The sequence below is a fragment of the Thunnus thynnus genome, chromosome 10 (genome assembly GCF_963924715.1).
Source record: "Thunnus thynnus chromosome 10, fThuThy2.1, whole genome shotgun sequence".
In the NCBI taxonomy this organism is placed as follows: domain Eukaryota; kingdom Metazoa; phylum Chordata; class Actinopteri; order Scombriformes; family Scombridae; genus Thunnus; species Thunnus thynnus.
In genome coordinates this window covers 15,753,570-15,772,150 of record NC_089526.1, presented here as the reverse complement: position 1 = coordinate 15,772,150, position 18,581 = coordinate 15,753,570, and the positions used below count along the sequence as shown (strand labels likewise).

The window sequence follows — 18,581 nt, the reverse complement described above, 5'->3', positions numbered from 1 at the left end:
ATTGGATTATTAATATTGAAGCATCAGTGTTAGAGCAGCATGTTACTGTTGTAGCTGCTGGAGGTGGAGCTAGTTTGAACTACTTTATATACAGTTAGCTAGTTTAGTCCAGTGGTTCCCAACCTAGGGGTCGAGCCCCTCCAAAGGGTCACCAGATAAATCTGAGGAGTCATGAGATGATTAATGGGAGAGGAAAGAAGAAAAAACAAAGTTCTGATACACAAATCTGTTTTCAGTTTTTAGACTTTTTCTCTAATCTTTTATTTTTGGTGAAATATTGGATTATTTGAACATTTACTGAACAATTATGTATGTAAAATAATTTTAAAACAGTGTTGTATTTTAAAAGTTTGTTATATTATCCATTGCATAAAATCTTCATCTGAAAACTAACTAAAGCTGTAAAATAAATGGAGTGGAGTAGAAAGTACAATATTTTCCTCTTAAGTATAGCGGAGTGGAACTATAAAGTATTATAAAATGGAAATACTCGAGTACAAGTACATCAAAATGTATTTAAGCACAGTACTTTCCACGACTGGCAGTAACACGGTGAAAGTTTCAAAACTGAGTATGTTATGACGGTCTGTCAAGTTATCCAACCTAATGAGCCAAAGCCTGATAAAGAAACAGATGAAAAATATCCGAACCTTGCCACTGTGGCTGCGTCATCCAAATGCGACGTGTAACTGTTTGTGTCGGTCGCGAGCGATAAGCGTCACTTATTCGCGCACCAGTTCTTTGATTGTTTCTATCACTGCATTAATAAATTATACAGCAACAAGAGCCCACAGAGGCGACACACTGCGAGTTAAGGTAATCCACTGACCCGAATTGGGTTCTTTAAATTATGTGTCATGTGCTGGGGGAGAGTAGTTTGGGTTTTTTTGCGGTGGCAGACAGTAAATTTGCTTAAAAATTGGCTGTGCTGCAGGCGGTAGTTAGAAATGGTGCAGTGCCAGTGCGGTGAACCAGGCTAGCTAACATTAGCTGGAGGATGTTAAGTTGGCTGCTACCAGCTGCACGTTTTGTGCTCTAATATGACTGTACCATATTAAATGCATACATCAAAGCAAATTAAAATGGTTTAAGAAATCTGAGCACTTATCTCTCGGCGGTTTCAATAACATTTACGTATTTACGTCTGATCTTTGGATGTGCAAGTTATAACGCTAGTAACGTTACACATGCTGCTTCAATATCTACCACTGAAACAGCTGCTGGTTTGTTGTGTTTCTTAAAAGTCTGCGTCAAGCAAACGAAGAAGATTACAGCTAAAGCTATGACTTATGAGTCTCACCCTCCTAACATTATCTTACCCCTTTTTTGTAGTTTATCCACTTCTTTCGAGTGACATAACACCAAGTGATGAGTTTATTCAAACTCTTAAATAGCGAGATGCAACTTATACGAGAAATGGTATCTTCAGAAGAGTATCCGTGTTTTTGTGAATGTCTGTGTGTTTTTGTTCAAGAGATCAAGATCAAAAGGTTTAATTGTTACATGCTCAGCAACACAGCAGATGGCAACATTGAAGGCAGTGACATTTGCTGCTTCTTCGAGCTCTAGTTCAAATTTGATAGATATCCTGTCAAACTTTTATCGTAGTATCGTGTCGACCAAGTTAATACCGACACATGTGAAATTTGTTGAGGTGTTAAACGTGTTAAAACGTGTTAAAATCTACATGGTTAAATGCCTTTTTGCAATATATTGTATAGCTACGTTACTTAGTCATTCACTCAATCCCTGCGGATGTAATGTAGCTAGGTACATTTATACTTATTTAATTTAATGAAGTGGAACATAGACATCATTAAAGTAAATGAAGTTATTCATAATTAAATTTGATAATAATTCTACCGAAATTTGGCGCAATTACTGAAACATAAATGGTGGAAGCCACTCACACTAACTAAAGTTTTACTTTTGTTTAATCCTGTCTTTGTGAGTTCACGCCTCCCTGCTGTACTTCTAGAAGTGCTTTCTAACTTAAATTGTGCAGTTTTATGAGGGTATCCAGCATTGTTTCAGGCGAAAATGGATTCTGTTGTACCTTTAAACACAACATGTGTCTGTGCTACTCCTGTGTTTAATAGTGACCTTCACCGTATAGTACTCTGTCATTTTTCTATCCTACCACAATCACGTTACAAGATCTCAATGTTTTTCTGTGATATTTGTATCTCCCAAAATGTATTACATTACTATCATTCTCTCCACCCCTCGTTTTATTTTTAATGTGAGAATCTGATCTGAGCATGTGATGTCTCCTCTGTCTCAGTGCATTGTGTGCAGCGTGCATTCAAAGGGAGGATGTCCTTGTCTCTCCACAGTAGCACAGGCACATTGATTGTTTAAGAGCGACCTCTTTAAGCATGGAAATGAACCGGAAGCCACAGAAGAACTTTACTTTAATTGCACTTTTATACATCACAGACCCGCGTGTCCATCTCTGTCTGCCCTGGATGGGTGTGTCTCTGCCGGGTCACGTGACTCAAAATTGAAACTTATCTTTTCTTTAGAATAGAAATCGAAACTTATTGTATGTTTCCTTACTCGCTTAACACGAGGCTGTGGGGTTTCCCTTAACTTTCGTGATATAAGTAAACAGCTTAGCAACGTGTTTTTACAGCTCTGCATACAGCATTTATAAGCGAGCGACACTAGTAGTGTTTTGCATTGTGGAGGCTGCGAACAGGACCTGGCTCATCCAAAGCGGAAGACTCTGCGCGTTGGAAAATGTATTTTTTGCCGTTTCACAACATAAACCATTAGTGATTTACAGTTTACAACAGCTAACTCTACCTGCCTACTCTGTGCTTTGTTTGTTGTTCGTAACTGGTTTTATTTTTCACGAGACTCTTCGGCAGCAATCGTTATATAAATCTCGTTTGGGAAAGCTCCAGGAGCAGCAACGTAAAAACGTGCCACTTTTTTCCACTGCCGCCACTTTCACTTTAACTAGGTGAGATCCACAATACTCTGTGAGCTCACTGGGCCTTGTGCTACCAGTTTATGTGATGTTTTGCATACACATGTGAAATTTTTTGTACCAAATTGGGGATTATGTACCGTCCTGTACTGCTCAGTTGACAAGGGAAGACGAGGTCTCAGCGACAAGGATGGGGTTACTTTGGTCATCAAACTGTGGACAGGTGTTCAGCTGTGTCTTGGCATGACAGCATTAAGTGTGCAGAAGAGTTGATTCATCACTTTTCACATGTGGGTTGTCTTGGCCAGGCTGATATCAAAGAGGGGGCATAATGAAAGTGGATTCTGAAAAACACAAGAGTTGTTATTTTGGCCGTCAACTGTTGCCTTGCATCAGGGTCAAGATGAGTCAGCTCCAGCCTTGTTTGGCCCCTGGGCTGCTGGCCTTGTCGGCCCCTATTACTGTGATGAACCAACACTATGGTGTTCTCTATTAATGTGGCGGCATTCGGGCCTTCTCAGCTCTATGTGACAGACCAGTGATGCTGACTGGGCCAGGGGGATGAAACCTGACTCAGTATTGGGTGTCTCCTTGTTGTTAGTCTCACTGATATAGACATTATTGAGTGTTGTCAGATATGACACTTGAGGCTGAATCAATGTTGTACCATAGAAGGATATTGGAATTCTGGACTGTGCTGCTCAGGATCCACATTTCTACTAAATGAGTATTTTTTGGTCATGTGTGTTTTTTGAAGGAAGGAATTAACGTAGCTCTGCAAAACCTTAGCAGTATTGTTAGGCCTGTCAGCTAGCAACTGCATGGTTTTCTGCCCACAGCTTGTCACTGACAGGCAGCCCTCCCGTTCTTGTGTCCTTGGAACTGTCCTTTTTGTCTGCATCAGATTCTCTATTTCCTCCCCGCTATGGATCCAGATCCAGCAATAATTTGTAAGGCCAGAAATAAAACAGAATAGTCACAAGAAGGTCTGAATTATTAATCACCACCCTTTTACCCTGGGATTAAGTTTCAGTGTGACTGAGAGAGACAGTATGTCACCCTGCAATATCCTTGTAGACTGGCTAGGGTATAATCTGAAGATATACACAGCAGCGTTGACAGTGTTGTGTACATCAGAGCTTAAGCTTTGCACATTTTCCTTTTTTCCCATTAATACTGACATATTTCATTGTTCCTTGAGTAAGTCTTTCTTGTATGCCACATTTCAGGAAGGTGAGAGTGTAGGATCACACATAAAACCATGTCCTCAGAGTTGGTATTGATACAATCACTTATCCAAGGACACTTGAGCAGATTGGAGGGCTGCCAGCAGGGCCTGAACTTGTGTTATTGGCTGGAATGACAGTATCTCCTACACTCCTGGCTGCTTCTCATTTTTCCACCATCCAATTATCTTACTGTTATTTATTTCTATTTTTTAATATTCTCCTTACATTGTCCTTTGTTTGTATTTCAGGTGCTCTCAGTTTGCAACTGGCCTGCCCTGACTTTCCAGCAGGGTCTGCTGGTAGTGCTAGAGGACATACAATCACACAGAAGCTGCACAGCCAGCTGCACCGGCCCCCTTCACGCTCAACCCCTGCGCTATGAGCAGAGGTAGAGGAGGGCCTTCCAGAGAACACTACCACAGACATCCACCACCCCACCTCCAGGCCAAGGACAATTATTACAGATCTGGCCCAGCCTCACTCTTCCCGAGAGCTGGCCCACAGCCGAGCCCATATCCAAGTTACTACAACAGCCTTGCCCATCCTGTAGTGCCCATACAACCCCCAGCTCCTTTCATCCCCTCTGCTCCACCCATACCAAGCCACAGTCAAGTGGCCCCTAAACCCATAACCCCCAACAGCTCACATAATCAGAATCTTGGTCCCAGTCCTGCTAATAATTCTTTTCAGTACCAACAGGTACAGTTCCTCAGAGGACAGAGCTCTGAGGCTCCACAGTTCAGAGCCAGTCCACGAGGAGGTGGAGGGGGAGTTGGACCTGGAAGGTCGCCTAGTTTTTCATACCAGCCCCAGTCAGGGTATAGTAGATATCCAAACCCTAACAGCAACCCAAAGGGTAGAGGGGGTTATAGCCAGGACCAGAGTTTTGCACGCCCACCTAGTGTAGGACCCCCACCAGGCACCCCAGGCCCTCGACATCTGAATCAAAACCAGCTACAAAGTAAAAGCCACAGCCAATACTCCAACAGACAATGGGGCGTCCAACCTGAGTCTGTGTGTGACAATTTTCAGAGCTTGTCCCTCCGAGACAGGCACAACAGAGGAGGAGACAGGTTTGACAGACATTCTGCATCCAGCAGATCAGGGAATTTGAGCTTTAGTAAAGGTAACATCACATTCACTCCTGACATCCAGGACCAGGTCCACAGGGCTCTGGCTGGTTTGAGGCCAAGTGAGAGCATCTCTGCAAAGTTGTTGGCCAGAAAGCTGCATCTGCCAAAGAAGATAGTCAACCAGGCTCTCTATGCTTTAGAACGCTCACAGAAAGCCTCCAAGCAAGGACTCCTCCCTCCTGAGTGGACTCTGTACAGAGGACCCCTCAGAGGCGAGGAAGATCAAAACTCTGAAGTACAAAGTCCACCTCCCCATCAGTGTGTCAGTTCAGAACACTCTCAAAACCCTGAAGCCAAGGTTGAGCTAAAAACAGAAACAGCAGAAAACAGGGGACAAGTAAAAGAAGAAGACTCTGACACAGATTCCAGCTCTTCTTACTGCTCCTCTTCAGAGTCATCGGACTCTGAAGAATCTCAGTCACCAGCAAAAGGTCAACACCAGGAGGAACAACATCCCAGTACTACCAGCTCCCCTGACCAAGAACTTAAGCTTCCCACAATGACAGACCAAAAGGAGCAAGTTCTGCAGTACCTCCTGGATTCAGGAGAGGCAACTGCTCTTGTCATAGCCAAAAATCTGGGTCTTAGGAGTGCTAAGCAGGTCAACCCCACCCTCTACGCCCTGGAGAAGCAAGGTGAAGTTGTTAAGAATGGTGAAGTCAACCCTCCCACCTGGGAGCTCTCCAACCACCGCAGAGAGAGGATGGAGAGGAGCCTCAAAGCCGCACAGAGCACTCCAGCTGAGGGGAGCCAGATGGAGGTAGCCACTAGAGATGAGAAAGGAGGTGGGTCCATCTTCCTGCCGTCACCACCACTACCAAGCCTCGAACCACTGCCATTTAAGGAGGGTTGGATGCCAGAGCAAAGTCATAGTGAAGCGGTGGGTAAAATTTGTGTTTTTTTTGTTTTGTTTTTTAATGGTGGTATAGTGAATATTTTCTTATACATATAGAACAGGGCTGCACGATATATTGTTTCAGCATCAACATGGCGATGTGCGCATGTGCAATAGTCACATTACAGGGCACATGATGTCAATTAAGGCAAATTAACTCAAACATGTCATGCTGCAACTTTTTTGCTGCTTGATACAAAAGGAAAGCTCGCAAGGTTCTCATTTTCCATGACTAATCTACAAGAACAGTCCATCTGATATTACATAATTAAGTCCAATTTAAGGGTTTTTGGATACACATTTTTTAGTTTGATTACATGTAAATAACACGACTATAACACACAAGTCCATTTGAAAAGTGTATTAAGAAATGTGTTGTTTTTCCCAAATACCTCTCCACCTGTACCACCACTACCCAAATGATGAAGATTATGATTGTTAATTGTATGTCTGCACACTCTATGAATCTGGTGAAATTTCCTGTTTTTTTTTTCATATTGCAATAATTATCACAGCAGAAAAAGATATTGCAATGTCAGTTTTTTCCAATATCATGCAGCACTAATATAGAGATATAATTGTGGCAGTCATATGCTGAATAAGCAAAATATAAGGATTCATTCAAATAATCAAATGGACATTATGGGAAATGTTCTTGGGCGCTTGTTGCCCACTGTTCCGAGGCTTTATGCTAATTTAACGGGCTGCTGCCTGTAGCCTCAAATTTGCCAGATATGAGAACGGTTTCCATCTTCTCATCTAAAACTCCACCAGAAAGCAAAAAAAAAAAAAAGTAGCAGAAAGTGTATTTCTCAAAAAGTCTAACCTTTTCTTTAAGAGAAGAAAAGCTTAGAGAATGTGAAGTGTGTTTTTACCAGACATAAATCTAAGGTTACCAACCTTGGAGGTCTACCTTGATTTTCTGCTTCTCCTTTTCCCTCTTTAGCCTCATTCCACCGTCCAGCCTCCCTCCTTTACTTCAAAACAAGAGGAAGAGACCAGCGAAGGACAGTGGGCCACCGACGATATCCCAGAATTCCTAAATGCCATTCGCAGAGAAACAGACGCTGAGAGACTAGCCGCAGAGAAGACCAACGCTATTGGAACTGTTGCTGTGTCGTTGGCTGCCCCACCTTCCCAGAACTTGTGGGCAAAATTACAGGAGGTGAGACTGAAGAACCCTGTGAGTGGTCTTATGGAGTATGCCCAGTATCTGGGCCAGAACTGTGAGTTCTTGCTCCTCGACCAGTCGGGACCCTCCCACGACCCAAGGTTAGTCACATGATCTATTTGTTATTGTAAAGTTTTAATTGATGCAAGGGGTAATGCAATTTCATTTGTGAACATAGTCTATGTATTCATGCTGCAAGGTTAGCTAGACAGCACTTGAAGACTGAAGTCTGTGAAGTTCTGTTCGTTGTTTCACTATATAATGTGTATCTTTTTTTTTTTGTTTTTCCACCCATGTTTGTTATTCTCTGCAAAGCACCTGCTGACAAATCTATTGATTCAAACTCTCTGAGAAATAAATCTGCTTTAATGAAGACATACGAGGCCACCAATCAAGGATGAAAATTACTTTGCTTGTATGCAAAACAGTAGCTGCTATATGAATCATCTATCGACAGATCACTGTGCCTCATTTATATATTTTCTCTCCCTCTGTCAGATTCCGTATGCAGGTGATGCTCAACAGGAGACTTTTTCCTATCGCAGAAGCTTCCAGTAAGAAGGTTGCAAAGAAGGACGCTGCTGCAGCCACCCTGCGCATTCTCATCGGAGAGATGCAGGGAGGTGCGAGCACAGGAGACGAGGGAAATACTGCCAGTATGGACCAAGTGATGGATATACTCTCAGAAACCAGTGTAAGTTCGTGTTTGAATGTGTGAAAATTAGCCCCTGTCAGTATTTAAAGACGGCCATGTCAAAGTTAATGACAGTACACTTAAACAGTCACCTGGGATTGGTCAGGCACGTTACATGTGAATAGGGAGAGCTACATTTATTTCACTAGACTAGGCACTGTAAACTTAAGTTTGGCTGTGGAGATTATTTTCTTTCTCCTCTGCTGTCTATCAGGGGGCAGCTGAAGGCATGGGGGAAATTTTTGGGACAAGTAGTGTGGAAGTGATGGGGATGGCAGAGGGATCTCGCCAGCCGCTGTCCAGGTCTCTGCCTGGTGGGAAGAATCCGGTGTCTGTCCTGATGGAGTACAGCCAGCGCAGCGGGAACCCCATTGAATTCATCATCACTGGCCAAGCAGGCCCACCACATGACCCAAGGTACTGTATACTTCAACCCCCTCTGAATCTGTCCTTTTGGATGTTGTTCTCCCCCACCCCACATTCTTAGAGTCCTCTGTGGTCATATATTTTCTCCTCTGGGAAGGAGTTGATCAGCTATTTCTGTTCAATGTCAGCTGACAAAGAACATAATACTGTCTGTGTCCCTCTACTCTTTACCACTCTTTGTTTTTAATCCATCCCTTTAGGCAGTCGTCTGGCTGAGAGATTCAGTACAAACTTGTGTTTTCCTCAGTTTCACACTGTTGCGCCTCCTCCTTTTTTATCTAAATGTGAGAGATCAGGCGTCTGGAATAGTATCACATAAAAGTGTGACATCATGTCTGATCTCAGATTCAAAACTAGAAACATTTTCCACCCTTTTCACCCTCTCTGTCTTATGTTCAGGTTTATGTACAGGGTGAAGGTTGGAGAAAGTTTGTTTGCAGAGGCCTCGGCTCCAAGCAAGAAGGCAGCCCGCCAGCTGGCAGCAGAGGAGGCTGTCAAAGAATTAATGGCTGATGGGAAACTACAGCTCAACAAGGTAGGGGTGAGAAGTGAGAGAATAAATAAGGTCTTCCTTTGGGAGGAAAAAGAGGTATTTGCTTATTCCTTAAAAGATTAAAAAACAATAGATCACTCAGGTTGAAAGTAGTGTTTTTGTTTCTTTCTCTTTCTGCTTCCTTTTCTCAATACAGTTTACATCTGTTTTTCTCAACTTTACCCCCTTCTCCCTTTTCCAGCCCCAGTTGCCCCTGGGCTCTTCCAGCGATAGTGATGCCGCTGCTTCTGGGACTACATGCCCCTCTTTGCCCCCTCTGACAGCAGATGAGTTGCGAGCAGCCCATGAGGCAGGAGTTGGGGACCTCATCAACCACCTTAACAACAACGCAGTATCAGGTCTTCTGGAGTATGCCAGAGCCCGGGGCTTTGCTGCTGAGATCCGCCTGGTGGGCCAGTCTGGGCCACCACATGAGCCTAAGTATGTGTGTAATGCCCAGGCACACCAGATACATATCTACACACTGGATAAAAATATCTTACTGTCAGGGTCTCCCTGGTCCTGGAAGTATCTATTCCTTTTTTATTTGAGGAAGAAAATCCTTTTTAAGTGTAGAACATTGTTTGAGGCCTTTCTGCCTTGTTTCTTTTGATTTCTCTTGTTCAAATAACACTTCACTCACTAAAGACAACATTAGGAATGATTTTATAATCATCGTTTCCTGACTTGACCAGATCATGAATACAAAATGAGGCCTCTGTGATGATATATTTTGACTTGTTGCCTAGTTTTTTGTCCCAGAATTTCACAAATGAAAACACTGAATGTCATTGAAAACAAGTTGGATCTTGAAGTTAGTTTGAAAACCCTGTTCTATCCTCTTCTGATTGCCTTTCTCTTTGTCCCTCCTGCTCAGGTTCACCTACCAGGCCAAGCTGGGTGGACGCTGGTTCCCTCCAGTCTGTGCTTCAAACAAAAAACAGGGGAAACAAGAAGCAGCAGATGCTGCTTTACGGGTTCTCATTGGAGAGGCTGAGAGGGCAGCCCGCACTGGGGAGCTTATCCCAGCGGAGGTACCGACTTTTTTTTCACATTTTCTATCATGAAAGAGCCTTCTCTGGGATAAGGCTGTACAAAATTTTATGAGAGAAATACTAGAGATATGAGGTTTTGCCTACCTTGATATGAAAGATTGAGCTTCAATTAGAACTACAGTGAGCACTTGCATGTATGACAGCATAAATGTCTATATACATATTTAGAATCACCTGTAACCTCAGTTAAAACATAACCAATCCAAAGTAGACTACACCCAGAATCTATAACTTAACACATTTTCTGCTTCACAGTAAATTAATCAGTTCTCTTCACTGGAAGGTTTTAGCTTTGTAGCATCTATAGGAAGTGGTGAATCTGTATTGACAATATACAGACATTTAATATAAAAACATTAGACATTCTTTGGCTGCACCTGTTAATTTAGGCCTGTGCTGAGGAAGCCTCAATAAGCCTGTAAAAAAAAACTGACTCTCTAGTATAGTTTTGTGAGACTTCTAATTGGACTACTCAGTGAAACACATCTCATATACACTGACTATTAAATAATCTTTTCCCATTTATTTTGCCTCTCCTGTCCTGTATACATCTCTCTCTCTAGCTTCCAGTGAGTGGCAGCACTTTGCATGACCAGATAGCAATGTTGAGTCACCAGCGCTTCAACGCCCTGACCACACGAATCCAGCACAGCCTTCTGGGACGCAAGATCCTGGCCACCATCATCATGAGGAGGGGGGAGGGCCTGGGGACTGTTGTCAGCCTGGGAACTGGTATATCCATTACCTTTAGCATGTAACTTAAAGTAAAGGAGGTAGTGGTGATAACAGGTAGCATAAGGAAGTGCCTGGCAGCATAAGAAAATAAGTAGTCACTTCATTTCCATGATGTGAGGAAGTTTTATGGATTCCTGTGCTCACAGGCATGCACTGTCAGAAAGCTAAAAAAGAACTAGGTCACTGCAGAACTGAGTTGTTGTGTTCTTTGACATTGAATGCATCTTCCTTGTTGTCTTTTTTTCTGTTAGGGAATCGCTGTGTTAAAGGGGAGGAGCTGAGCCTTAAAGGGGACACCGTTAATGATTGCCATGCTGAAATCATCTCCAGAAGGGGATTTGTTCGGTAGAAATAGATCTTACTCTTTTATCAATGTTTCTCTCCCAGTTCTAAATATACCCAGCTCTTCTCTCAGACCCAGTCCTCAGGACATTATTTATAAGTCTAACTCAACGACTTCTTGCCTCTCAGGTTTCTGTACAGCGAGCTGCTCAAGCACTATGATGGCGCAGATGACAGTATATTTGAGCCAGCGGAAAAAACCAAACTGCGGATCAAACCTGACATCACCTTTCACCTTTACATCAGGTGGGAGTATCAGATGTTTTCTTTCTCCTCGTTCACCTCTTTGCACAATCTCGTCTTTCGTTTCCCATCCTGTCCATTAGTCAGATTCGTCAATGTTTGGATCGATGTCGCTCTTCCTTTGAAACTTTTGGTGTGTGTCATGTCAATATCTTATTTGTCTTCTTTCTCCCTTACTAAAGCACGGCACCATGCGGGGATGGGGCTCTGTTTGATAAGTCATGCAGTGAGACGGGGGATGAGGTGGAGGGCCACCAGCCTCTGTTTGAGAATGCTAAGCAGGGCAAGCTCCGCACCAAAGTGGAGAATGGTGAGATATGAGACTCACAAATCTGTCATCATCAGTGCATGGAGCAAGCAAATGATTCCATTCCCGGGCCTCTGAGCAAGACCTGTGACCTGTGACCTGTGACCTGTGACCTGTGTGTGTGTGTGTGTGTGTGTGTGTGTGTGTGTGTGTGTGTGTGTGTGTGTGTGTGTGTGTGTGTGTGTGTGTGTGTGTGTGTGTGTGTGTGTGTGTGTGCGTGTGTGTGTGTGTGTGTGCGTGTGTGTGTGTGTGTGTGCGTGTGTGTGTGTGTGTGTGCGCGTGTGCGTGTGTGTGTGTGCGTGTGCGTGTGCCAGGCGAGGGCACCATCCCAGTGGAGTCAAGTGCCATTGTACCTACCTGGGATGGCATCCAGCACGGCGAGAGGTTGCGAACCATGAGCTGCAGTGATAAGATCCTACGCTGGAATGTGTTGGGCCTGCAGGGGGCGCTGCTCACTCATTTCCTGCATCCCATCTACCTGAAGTCCATCACGCTTGGTAAAACATTCTGTTGCATTGAGATATATATTACAGTGAAGCCAGTTGAAGAACAGATGATGTGACAGATATTCATGAACGTTAACTTGTCAATGAAATTTGATAAATTCCCACTTTTACGTCGCTTCTCGTCTCAAATGTCTGTTTTACAACCTGTGTTTGCTGTTGCCATCTGTCAGGCTATCTGTACAGCCACGGTCACTTGACACGTGCTGTTTGCTGTCGGCTGGCCAGAGACGGTGAAGCTTTCACCCAGAGTCTCCCTCCTCCCTTTATGCTAAACCACCCTGAGGTAAACACAACTTTTCAGCAATGTCACAAGAAGACATTATTAAGAAATATTGAGGTCATTCTCACTAAATTCATCAATTAAGCTGCCAACACTCCTATTTGTGCCTGCACAACTGTTTCTTCACTTTTTATCTTCTCTAAATTTGGCTCGTCCATTAATTAGCAGAAAACGGTTAGGTCACAATCACACCGCCGGGCAAAATGCCTGAGAAATACAGTAGCAGACAGCTATATTCATTTTAGCTAGTTCCTAGTTTTTGACCAGTTTTTCAACACTCACATGGCTTTCAATTACACATCAGTGGAATTGGTTGAAACTACCATCAGTAATCAACACACAGTGTGTCACAGTAATCACACTGACACATGCATTACACAACTCGTTTTATATGCTCTGTTTGGAATTGCTGACTCACATTGCAGAGCTAAATTAGCCTGATTGAACACAATATGCTCTCTGTCCCCCTCCCTTCTCCCACACCACCTGGCTGGACTGCAGGTGGGCAGGGTGAGTGTGTACGACTCTACACGTCACACAGGCAAGACCAAGGAATCCAGTGTGAACTGGAGTTTTCCAGACCAGCACAGTGTAGAGGTGCTTGACGGGACCAAAGGCAAACTAGATGGGTATGTAGCCAAACTAAATCCTGTCACTCCTGACAGCAACACACATTGCTTATTAATACTTAAGATTGTTTGTTTATTCTCCAGTAGCTAGATATACCCTTGTACCTCTGTCATCTTCAAGTCAATCCTTTGCCTCAGCAGAAATTTAATATTTGAATTGATTTACCCAGTAGCCCAATATGCCTCTAAAATGCTTTCCTGAGATTTGATCTTGTTTTTTCACCTATGAGTTATTGATCGTTGTGACATTGATCTAACACCGTATCATTGTGAAAAGACATTCCTGGAATTTGTCTTCAGAAGAATAATTTGAAGTAGTTTAAAAATAGTAATGTGGAATTAGATCTGCAAATTAAACTGAACGCCCTTGGCAGCATTTATTTTGGATAATCTGAAGTTCCCTGTTGTATTCAGTAACAAAACTAAGACTCTACAGCCACTGGCATGGCTCACAATGATAATGCAAGCATGTTGATTTTCAGCAGGTATAATGTTTAGTTCACCGTGTTACTTTTAGTACTCATGCTGTCATGAGTTTTGTAAATTCAACCAGATTATGGTGCTACAGGAAAAGCCAGGAGATCAGAGTTATTACAATTCATCCTCTGGAGACCTTGAATGTGTGTACACAATTTCACAGCAATCCATCTAATAGTTGTTGAGATATTTCAGTCTGGACCAAAGTGGTGGACTAGCCAACCAATAGACCAGAATTACCATCCCTTGAGCATGCTGCTGGCATGGCTTAATTTAATTTTCATATAATTGTTAAAAATCAGTGAGCAGCAGGCACTGAAGTAAGCTAACAAGCAAAGACATAAGAGGAAAAATTGTGTCATGCCAGTTTGGCAGACAAACAATAATGTTTTCCATGACTGTCTCCTCTCAACTAAAGAGCCCTCTAAATGTCTTCCCTCTAGGAACAAATTGGCTGTGTCCCGAGTGTCCAAATCCAACCTATTCGGTCTGTTCCGCTCTCTGTGCCAGCGGTGCGGCCGCACTGACCTCCTCTCCCTGCCTTCCTACGCTCAGGCCAAGATGTCTGCCATGTCCTTCCAGCTAGCCAAGCAACAGTTCTTCCAAGCACTCAGCGTCCACGGTTATGGAGCCTGGATCGGCAAACCACTGGAGGAGAAGAGCTTCGAGGCAGGGGAAGGAACTGGGAACAATGGAGCAAATTTCCCTTTGGGATACAGCAGCAGTAGAAACGGAGGCACAATGGAGTACAAACAAGAGGAGGCTTAGGATGGTGCAAGGTGCATTATTAAGAGGGTAATATAAATATGTAATATGCAGGGGGAGAAAAGCACAAGGCAGGAGTAGATCAAAAGGGTGGCTGCAAAGAAAGAAAAGGACAAACGGCAGCAACTGTATCTTCTAATGGAACATGGTTAAAGGCTGCAGAGAAAGAGTGATGGAAAGGGAAATTACAACTGAGAGGGAGAAGAGATGGGTGAGGAGAGGGCAAGGACAAGCCTGAAGGATGAGTGGGGTCAAAAGTAGACAAACAGAACTTGGAAGAGTTTCAGGGGGTGTACAAAATGATGTAAACACTACATGAAGAATTAGTTTGCAGTCAGAAAATCACCATGGCAAACACTGCTACAAAACTGGGTCGTATTAGCTTGTGAGACAATCACTGTATATGTCAGCATCCTTTATACTGTTAATTTCTGTTTGTCTTTTTCATTGTAGTGTTTGGCATATTCTGCCATTATTTTAAGAGAACGCCACTTGAAATGCAAATTTATTTTTGCAGGTTCTTTGATCGTTGCACTTGCATTTTGGACCCAGATGATTTAGACTCTCTAGAACACTGTCAGGTTTCTTGTTTTGCTGTTAATTGGCATTCAACCTAATATGACTTGCCAGTGTAGCAGTGTTTGTAATTAAGTTCTTTTAGAGCTTAAGTCCTCTGTCATCAAGTGCTTATACTTTTTTTTTTTATTATGCTGCCTGGAAAAAACAAGCAGCGAGCAGAATCAATGGGACGCTCTCAGCAGAAATGTTGATTTTTGAAAATTGCACTCAACCTAGTTAGATGTCATGACTAAACTTGTAAATTAGTCTTTGCTCAATGCAGTCCTAGCTTACAATGTACATAAAAAGAACATCAATGCCAACTTTTGCTCTGATCAGTTACTAAACAAACATTCACTGTCCAACATTTGAGACTTAAGCTCCTGTACATATTCTTCTGTCAGGATCCTCTCTGATTTAAACCAGCTATGTGAATTTAAAGTTAATGTACACCCTCAGCTGTCCATCCATCCACATGTTGTTGCCATGGTCACCATTAGAACAGCATGGGTCAGTGTGCCCCTTCGATCAGTCCCATAATCTCTCTGTGCTTTTATATAGAATTACTGATGTCACGACTTCTAAGAAAAACATTTGTTCCTATGGCTTGTGTATTATTTTGAGTATTTCTCCTTTTTTCCTCACCTCTGTCAATAAGGTTATCAGCAGCTGGCCATGCTAGAAAGTCCTGGAAAGTATAAACTGTCCTCCCTGTATACTGTTTTTTTTTTTTTTTTTTTTTAACATCTTGATGCCACATTTGTGGTGAAAAGGCTTTCAGGTGCTGATGCGTGGCCAGGTCCTGAGGACCACTAGGTGAGGACAGTTTTTGTCGTCTAAGGAGATTGTGTAGTGTGTTCTTGATTTGGTTACATGTAGATGAATGATGCAATATATACATCAGGTATATACAAATACATGAACACACAGATGTACGGTGGGGTCCAAAAGCCTGAGTCCAAAAACGAACACAAAGCTTCAACAAAAATAATTTCTCAATCTGAATGTTTTTATATATTTTATTCATGTGGTAAGTACAACACTTAGAAAGTCAAAATTTCTCAATATGCGTGTGTCCACAGTTTCCATTCGCCACTGTACATGTAATGTTCTGCAGAAAGACACGCATAGTGCACAACACAGGGTTATTTTAAGAATTAGAGAATCCACATTATCAAAGTTCTCTCTCTCAAGAGCATCTTTGAGTTGTACTGTAATATTTTGTGAAGTAAAAAAAAAAACATGCAAGTCAACACTTCTTTTTTCTTGGACTACAAACAGTTTAACATAGCTTTGATGCACGTACAGCCATTGTTTTGCTGAAAAATGAATGTCAGTGTGTAGTTGATCCTTTTCAAGTCACCAACTCCACAAAAGAAGAATATCCCCATCAGAATATACCCATAACTGAAGGTTTTCAGTGCCATGCTTGACAGTAGTTTTTAGTATTTATTGCTTAAACCCCTCATGCAGCCACTTTAGGCCTGCAAAAAGCTCCCCAATCGCAGCCCTAAAGTTCAAATTCTGATAGATTTTCTTCCTGTGTGATAAAGTATTTTGTCAGCAGAAATCCTTTATTGTTTAGCAGCAATATAAATTACACATGTAAAGCATAATATAGCAATTCAGATGGGTTTTTATCATTAAAATGTACAGTTCTTGGCAGTGGACTCAGACTTTTGGACCCCACTGTATGCAAATATGGATGTTTGCGTATGTGTTGTATACCTGTATATGTCTGTGTGTGTATGTACATGTATAGGTTTAATGTATATATTTTGTAAATCATCTACAGTGGCTTTTCTATAATTTTTTCCGAATATTTTAATTAAATTGCAAAAGATATGCTCTTTTTTACCAATGATGTTTGGAAAGTTTGAAGAAGATTAAAAATAAGTAGCAATGTTTCAGTGCAGTGATGTGTTGGTGGCAGTTTCTTCTCATCAGAGTTACACAGTATTTATTTATTTGTGCTTCTTAGTCCAGAGGAGGACTTGCTTCACCTGGGGGTTGAGGTGTCTGATTAATACAGGGTTGCTGAAATATTTTGGGGGATTATAGATATTCTGGCAGCTGCTGTTGAGCTGTTTTCAGGACCTAAATTAAAGTATTCATGACAAAGCTGCGGATCGCACTTAAGCAGAAGCAATGACTGGAAAGAGATTTGCTGGGATGAAAATTTTGAGTAAATCTGAGATGCTAATTTTTCTCAGCGAGGCACTTTTCCTCAGGGTAGCGTTTAGATCCGGTCTGGCTCTAAATAGCTGCAGAGCGCATTGCAATGCTCTAAAGGATCAGCAGATGGAAATGTGTCCACACCTTAGAGCCGAGAGCTGTGTTCGTGTGTGTGTGTGTGTGTGTGTGTGTACCTATGTGGGAGAGACTACATGAAATCAGCCCCTAGTGACCTAATGCTCATGGTGGACGCCAGACAAAATCTGTTGGTAGATTTTCTTATCAAGATCTTTAGGGCGTAAACATTTATCTCGCCCATAGATCAGCACATTATAGTATATGACTCACATTAATTACACAGCCAATGGTAAATTCAGAATGATTCTATTTTATAATAATTTGGCCCTAACATTTTCAGGCTGGGTATGTTTATGTTCCTGTACTTAAGGGTGTGGACATTTTTAGCCATGTCTTGAATTAAGTATTTTAGGTTGTCTCTGCTATTAGGATTTAGGACCTCTCTGCTGCCTGTAGGCAAACAAGAGTGGGTCTGTGAGCCCACAAACATCCCTCTGTAGCTGGGGTAGAATGAGCCTTTTAAAACTCTTCATCACCAAAGAGGTTTAGGCTACAGGGCGATAATCATTATTGCAGGTGGGGTTGGGGTTTTGGGGTTTTGGGATTCTGTCGGTTGTAAAATCATGATGGCAGATAATATTGATACACCACACTGTTTCATGGACATCTTAATGTGATGAAAATACACTGAACATTTGAACAAGCCATTTAGAGCTGTCGCCTGGTGTGATGTCTCACTGGGAACAAATAGCCTAGTGATATTCTGTGTATAATTCTGAATCATTTTTTGTAGCATCAGATCCACTCTTGAGCAGTGATTGTTTCTGTCAAGAGACAAGGCAGTATAGCCAGCCAATCAGTATAGTGCCTCATAAATGATTTTATCGTTAATTCCCCCAAACAGCATGTTGGATGAGAGGAGGGTGTGTAGCAGTGGAATCACAACCACAACAAAATCACGGATGTCTTTTAAGACATACAGCAGTTGACTTTGTATAATAACCCTTTACTCAATTCTGAGCCTGTCCTCCCAAGAAAGACGACACAATAGGTCATAATGTTAGTAGTAATTATGACCTCTTTTTTTTCTTTTTATTGAACAATTACAATTTACAAACACAAGAAGGGAACAGTAGCTTGCATACAAAATAATAATTTAAAGGCCAGAAAATATACATATATACATATACATATACCTCTAGTCATATAGTTAGTGTACATATATATACACATACACACATATGCATTGTATAACAAAAAACAGTAGAGAAGAAAAAGAAGAGGAAAAAAAACATTTAAATAATATTGACAATATAACAAAATGTAAACTTAAAGAATTTGAGCAACAAGGGCTATAACTTTAAATGAAAGAGGCTTAGACATGACCTCATATAATTCATTAAGAGACTGATTATT

The 18,581-nt window shown here is 42.0% G+C and overlaps 1 protein-coding gene across 3 annotated transcripts; it reads left to right on the top strand.

Annotated features, from left to right (window-relative positions):
- Positions 1 to 694: 694 nt before the first annotated feature.
- adar (adenosine deaminase RNA specific) lies at positions 695 to 16,827 on the top strand. 3 transcript variants are annotated; one of them, XM_067601430.1, is made up of 16 exons: positions 695 to 816; positions 4,413 to 6,177; positions 7,139 to 7,464; positions 7,862 to 8,057; positions 8,272 to 8,474; positions 8,883 to 9,018; positions 9,218 to 9,456; positions 9,893 to 10,049; positions 10,634 to 10,802; positions 11,057 to 11,150; positions 11,277 to 11,393; positions 11,573 to 11,700; positions 12,012 to 12,194; positions 12,374 to 12,486; positions 12,985 to 13,112; positions 14,033 to 16,827. In XM_067601430.1, exons 2-16 carry the CDS (start codon positions 4,543 to 4,545, stop codon positions 14,355 to 14,357), a joined length of 4,149 nt encoding a protein of 1,382 aa, XP_067457531.1. In that variant the 5' UTR covers positions 695 to 816; positions 4,413 to 4,542; the 3' UTR covers positions 14,358 to 16,827. The 3 variants fall into 3 exon arrangements, with proteins under 3 accessions (XP_067457531.1, XP_067457533.1, XP_067457530.1); XM_067601432.1 differs by lacking the exon at positions 695 to 816 and adding an exon at positions 2,529 to 2,744; XM_067601429.1 differs by lacking the exon at positions 695 to 816 and adding an exon at positions 2,529 to 2,968.
- Positions 16,828 to 18,581: the final 1,754 nt, after the last annotated feature.